Raw genomic sequence first — 6,217 nt, forward strand, 5'->3', positions numbered from 1 at the left:
TGTGCAAGCTGGGGCGCAGGTGTAATACAACGTGTAGCTCTCCAACCCGCACCAGGGGCCCGCTCAGGAACCAAGGGCAGGTGGTTCAGCTCAGGGACTCACCGTCGGAGCAGTCCTCCCCAGCATGGCCCTCAATGCAGATGCAGCGGCCCTCCACGCACTGGCCCCAGCCGCTGCAGTCGTTGGGGCAGGAGCGCCTCCGGCAGTCGGGGCCCGCAAAGCCCTCCTGGCAGACGCACTGCCCGTCCTCGCAGCGGCCCCGGCCGTGACAGTCGCCAGGACACCTCCGCTCCTTGCACGCGGCACCCATGAAGCCCTCGTGGCACACGCACTGCCCGTTCACACAGCGGCCTTGGCCGTGGCAGTCCCCCGGGCACGCGAGTTCCACGCAGTCGGGGCCAGTGAAGCCGTGCTCACACTCGCACCGCCCGTCCACGCAGCGGCCACGGTTGCTGCAGTCCCTGGGGCAGCGCAGGTCCCTGCAGTCTTCCCCGGTGTAGCCGTCATCACAGACGCACATGCCGTTCACGCAGCGGCCGTGCTGGTGGCAGTCGTTGGGGCAGCTCATGTCACCGCAGTCGTAGCCCTGGAAGCCTGCCTCGCACACGCACTGGCCCTGGACGCAGCGGCCCCGGCTGTGACAGTCGTTGGGGCACCGCAGCTGGCCGCAGTCCTCCCCAGTGTGGCCCTCGTCGCACACGCACTGCCCGTTGACGCAGCGGCCGTGGCCGCTGCAGCCGTTGGGACACTGGAGCTCGCCGCAGTCAGCTCCCGTGAAGCCAGCGTCACACTCACACTGCCCGTCCACGCAGCGACCGTGGTGGTGGCAGTCGGAGGGACACCTCTTCTCGCTGCAGTCGGGCCCCGCGAAGCCTGGCTCGCACACGCACTGGCCCTGCTCGCAGCGGCCCCGGCCGGTGCAGGCGTTCGGGCAGCTGAGCTGGCCGCAGTCTTCGCCCGTGAAGCCCTGCTCACAGTAGCAGGTGCCGTTGACACAGCGGCCCCGGTCGAAGCAGTCGTTGGGGCAGATGAGCTCGCCGCAGTCCTCGCCCGTGAAGCCCTCGTCACACACGCACTCGTTCTCCACGCACCGCCCATGGCTGTGGCAGTTGTTGAGGCAGAGCGGCTCGTTGCAGTCCTCGCCCGCGAAGCCGTCCTGGCACACGCACCGGCCGTCCACGCACCTGCCGTGCTCCTCGCTGCACGCCACCGGGCACACCTCCTGGCTGCAGTCGGCGCCCGAGTAGCCTTCGAAACACACGCAGACCCCGCTCACGCACTTGCCCTGGTCGTTGCAGTCACCGGGGCAGGCGGGCTGGCCACAGTCCTCGCCTGTGAAGCCCTCATCGCAGATGCACTGCCCGTCCAGGCACTGGCCTCGCAGGTGGCAGTTGCCGGGACATTCCGGCTCTGAGCAGTTGGGGCCTTTCCAGCCGGGTTCGCACACGCAGCCGCATCCTTCCGTGCTGAAGTTGCCCCGGCCGCTGCAGAAGGGCCTGGTGTCCAGGCGGCCTGCAACGAGAGAGCAGAGGCCGGCCGCTGAGCATAGGGAGCTGCTTTCTCTGTTACCACCTGCCGGACCCAGCTTCCAGTGCAGCTGGAAGATGGTGGTACCCTCAGGTTCCATCTTGCTTGAAAACTAGTTGCTTTAAGTGTGAAATCAGAGGGAACGGACATCCCATTAGAGTAGGTGTGAATTCTTAACCTGTACTCTCTGAAACCGTAGACTCCTATGCAAAGATTGTGTACATATGTGTGTAGGGGTGTGTGTGTGTGTGTGTGTGTGTGTGTTTCCACCCCCGGGGAGAGGATCCATAGTTTTTATCAAATTTTCAAGTATTCCCATGACCCCGGTGATTACAAATCATTGCCTTCTGGAATGTATTATGCTGGGCTATGTAATTTCTCCTGCACCTAGCCAAGGTCAGGCACATAAGAGAATAATTGTTTCACACAAGAAATATTTGTTGAACTGAACTCAATTCTGATTCTGGCTCAGTAGCTGTGCTGCATTTGGAAAGGGAGAGAGATGCTCTGGAGATGAGTTTCTTTATCGGTCAAGTGGGACCAATTACCTACTTCCCTGGGGTGTATCAGGGTCAAGTGAGGACATTGCAGACCCACTGTTGTTCTCATTGTGATATTCTCCTGCAGAGTTTTTTGGGTTGACTCAAGTCGGTATGTGGGTTTACGGGACCGAACTTTCAAATTTTCCATTACTAAAATGAGGCAGCATACAAATGGCTTTCTAATTCTGTCACTACAGCTTATAATGTGGCTCTGCCCCCACAAGACTCATGTGCGTCTAGCTTTTTTTCCTCCCCATCCTGAAGGCTGCAGTGGTGGATGAATTGGTCAGGGCTGACATGACTCCAGCTCTTTGAAGGCGACATCACATCTTGGCTCAGCTTGCAGAAGTAACTGGTGTAGTCTCCATGGAGCCAAGGAGAAGAAACAAAGCTCACTCCATTTTCTCTGCACCCCAACACAATTGTATCAATATGTTTTATCTCTTTCCTAACAGCAGGGAAGAAGGCAATTGAAACAGTTTGAAAGATGAGGATCGTATATTTTCATGTATGGTAGCCACTGGACACATGTGGTTATTTAACAACCAGATTGTGGCTAGTCTGAATTGAGATTTGCTATAAATGTCAAATACATATGGGATTTCAAAGACTTAGTTTAAAGAAAGGAATATAAAATATCCATTAATAATTTTTGCATTGATCCCATGCTGAAAAGTGGACAATCTGGTTGCACTAATTAAATAAAATAGTTGATTAAAACTATTTTCACCTGTTCCTTTTTCATTTCTTTAATATGACTACTGGAAAAGTTAAGAATACATTCCTGGCTCATGTTGTATTTCTCCTGGACAGGATTGCATTAAACAATTATTTCAGCCCATTCTTTAGCATTAATCCTTATTGTGTAATTCCCATCTACATGTTGCCAGGGAGCTGATGGAAGTGGAAGATTAAGTAATTTGTACATAAAGAAAACGTCCCCCCCCACCCCCGGAAACCTAGAGCATGCCCTATAGTCCTCTCCACTTACAGTGATTAGGTCTACTCCTGAAATAACCCATCAAAGTGCTTTCTGGTCATTTTTTCGGGGTGGCAGAAATCAAGGTGTTCAGCTCCAATCTGAAGCTGCCCAAACTCCTGTAGCCCTGTCCAGTCTGGGCAGTGAAGATGAAGACAATTCTAAAGTGGCAAAATCCCTGGGAAAAGGATGCACTGGATATAGGCTATCTGGGGGAGGGGGGCGCGAGCTCCGGAGACGACAGGCGCACTCAGAGCTCCTTTCTCTTATTACTCTTGGTGTCGTTTTGTGCCAATTGGTTAACTTCTTTGAGTCTCAGCTGTTAGATCTGCAGAATGGGAGTATTAAACCTTATCTCAAAGGGTTGTTGGAAGGGTTCCATGAGGTAATGAACTACAGTGCCTGACGCACAGAAGAGGGCTCAATGTGTACTGTGATGATGATTGTTGCTGCCATTAAACTGGGACATTTTTTCCAGTTCCCACACTTTCTACCTCCACACGCAGCACTGTGTCTTTGTGAGAACACCAGGGCGTGGGATACCGTGGTTTAAGTCCTAACTCACCTGCTTGCGGCAGGACTGTGAGGAATCCCACCCTCCTTCTGGGCCTTAGTTTTCCTGCCTGGACAATGAGGTGATGGGGCCGTATCAGCACCTGTCACAGAGTGATCTTGGTCAGGGATTTCACAATATGTTCATAGGTTTTGGGGTAGAGAATGTGTAGGTCTCATGGTCAAATAAATGTTAGAAACTGGTCATTAAAGTGAAACAAGGTTTTTCCAAGCAAGACTTCTCAGAGGCCTAGAAACTCCTCTGAGAAACATTTGTCACCAAGACTCTCCAAGAGCAGAACAGAGATGGTTACATTCTCCACATTTATTTGACCATAAAATCTCTTCCCAATGAACACTTTGTGAGGCCAGTTCCCCAGGGAACCCGCTTTGGAAACAAAGTGACGGATCTGGCCATCCTCCTCCTTTCTCTGTCTGGACGGTGAGCGGCCGGGCGTACCTTCGGCAGGCTGGAGACAGCAGCCAGCTCCTGTGGTGCACTGCTCCCGCAGGGAAGACACCAGATTCTCCAGCTCCTCCAGTCTGCTCAGAAGCTCCTTGACGTCAGGAGCCGAGGCGCAACCACAGGCCCGACGGGGGATGTTGATGCGATGTGTGAAGACGATCTGGTTTTCCCCATCAACCGTGTGCTCCTGGAAGCTCTCGCTGGGCTCTGATGGCGGGGCCAGGTCTTTCTCCCCACTGGCTGATTCCAGATCCACCGAGCACTGGGAACCGACAGGCAGCTTAATGTTGTAGACATGATTAAACACCACTGGCTGGTGTTCCTCCGGCAGAGTGACATTCACCCCGCTCTGTCGCTTGTGCCGGATGACCTTCTTGAGGACACCACCTTCGGTAGTGAGGGTGAGCGAGGCTAGGAGGATGCCCGCCAACAGCCGGGTCATGGCCCCCATGGTGGAGGTGGGTTTGGCTGGGGGGTTTCCGCACTCCTGCTCCTAGGGCGTCTCAGTCTCAGGCAGAAGTGTGGACGTGGAAGCCCAGAGGAGAATCCAGATCAGTGCATTCCTGCTCTTCTTGAAGGAATTCTCTTCTGCAAGTACATGAGGGAAATCAACAAGCTCATTAGTAGCCATTGCTAATCGACTCTATCAAATAGCGTCATTCCAAGTGAATTTTGACGTTCTATCTCCTGTGTTTGAAGCTCTCCTGATACTCCTTCATTATACCCTGTAGTGTTGGTACAAACTGGTCTGTCTTGAAGGAATGATTTTCACTCACTTACCAACTTCTGGAAATACAGGGAGATGGCAGGGAATAGGGAAAAGGGCAAAACTTTGGAATAGCATAGACCAGACCGCCAGGCTGGATCTCAGCTCTGGGCCTGTGCCTTTGGGTAAGTCATGTAACTTTTCTTTGTCATGTTTCTCTTTCTGTATCGTGAATGGCTAATGTCGGGGTTAAGATAATGATATAAGTAAAAGCATAAGTAGAAAGCTTCCACAGATTTATGAATCCCTTCGATATTTACTTGATGAGCCCACTGAGCGAGTCATTGTAGTGCCATGAAGCCATAGTCGCAGCAGACATGCCGTAACTCCTGCCTCTTATTATTGTCCTCCGGTCTGCATTTAGTAGCACCTGCTGGTTCTCTTCTACTCTGGGAGGCAGAGGTTCCAATGATGAACATGCTAGAAGGCAAGGCGAGCTTTAATTCCAGCCCAGCTTCTTAACTGTTATGTGGCTGTTGGAACAGTGCTCTACATCTTTGAGCCTCCGTTTCTCTTCTCCTTGATTTATTTCTAAAACCTTAAAAAGTCAGGTTTTTTGGAGAATCTGACAGAATGTTTCTAACCCAGTTGTCCAAGCTATGATCGAGGGCAGGAGATGGCTCAGGAAGAATGTCGATGAGCCTCTGGTGTCTTCTCCAATCTACAAGTACTTATACTATTCTCACTGAGTGTTATGGACTAAATTCTGTCCTCTCCTCCCCCCAAATTCACATACTGAAGCCCTAACTTCTCATGGGACTATATTTGGTGATAGGGCCTTTAAAGAGGTAATTAAGTTAAAATGAGGTCAGAAGGGTGGGTTAGTGCTGGTGTCCTCAGAAGAAGAGGATCACCATGTGACAGAACTCTCCCTCTCCCTTTCCCTGTCCCTCTTTCTCCCTCTCTGCTTGTGCACAGAGGAGAGGTCATGTGAGGACACAGTGAGAAGGCAGCCATCTGCAACCAAGAAGAGAGGCCCCCCCAGAACTGAATTTTCCAGCACCTTGAACTGGAACTTCTACTCTGTAGAACACGTAAGAAAATAAATTTTTGTTGTTTAAACCAAAATAACAGTCTGTGATATGTTTCCATAATAGCCTGAACAGACTAATACATTGAGTTTTCCATAATAATCAGAGTTCTGTGGAGGTAGAAATAAACGTAAGACCAACTGTCTACCCTCAAGGCCTTAACAACAGAATTATAAATAAAATGGAATCACACGTTCAATACTTAAGGAACAAAGCAAGAAGGAATGCAATATACTGATTTTGTGGTATAGAGTATTACTGCTGACGGAATTGGAAAACAAATGAAAAGAATTGTCAAAGAGTGGTAGTTGGAAAGGACAGAATTTAAACTGAGCCTTAAAGAGTGAAAGGATT

The 6,217-nt window shown here is 51.2% G+C and overlaps 1 protein-coding gene across 1 annotated transcript in view; it reads right to left on the reverse strand.

Moving 5' to 3' along the window:
• TNC (tenascin C) overlaps nt 1-5,999 on the reverse strand; it is a 65,673-nt gene extending 59,674 nt beyond the window's left edge. Inside the window, exons 1-2 of the mRNA XM_040631791.1 lie at nt 4,061-5,999; nt 103-1,512 (exon numbers count right to left, since the gene is read on the reverse strand). Of these exons, the coding sequence (XP_040487725.1) occupies nt 103-1,512; nt 4,061-4,517 (1,867 nt within the window). The 5' untranslated portion in view covers nt 4,518-5,999. The remainder of the gene's footprint in view (nt 1-102; nt 1,513-4,060) is intronic.
• Between the last annotated feature and the right edge of the window lie 218 nt (nt 6,000-6,217).

The sequence above is a fragment of the Ursus maritimus genome, unplaced genomic scaffold (genome assembly GCF_017311325.1).
Source record: "Ursus maritimus isolate PB19 unplaced genomic scaffold, ASM1731132v1 scaffold_17, whole genome shotgun sequence".
Taxonomy (NCBI): Eukaryota; Metazoa; Chordata; class Mammalia; order Carnivora; family Ursidae; genus Ursus; species Ursus maritimus.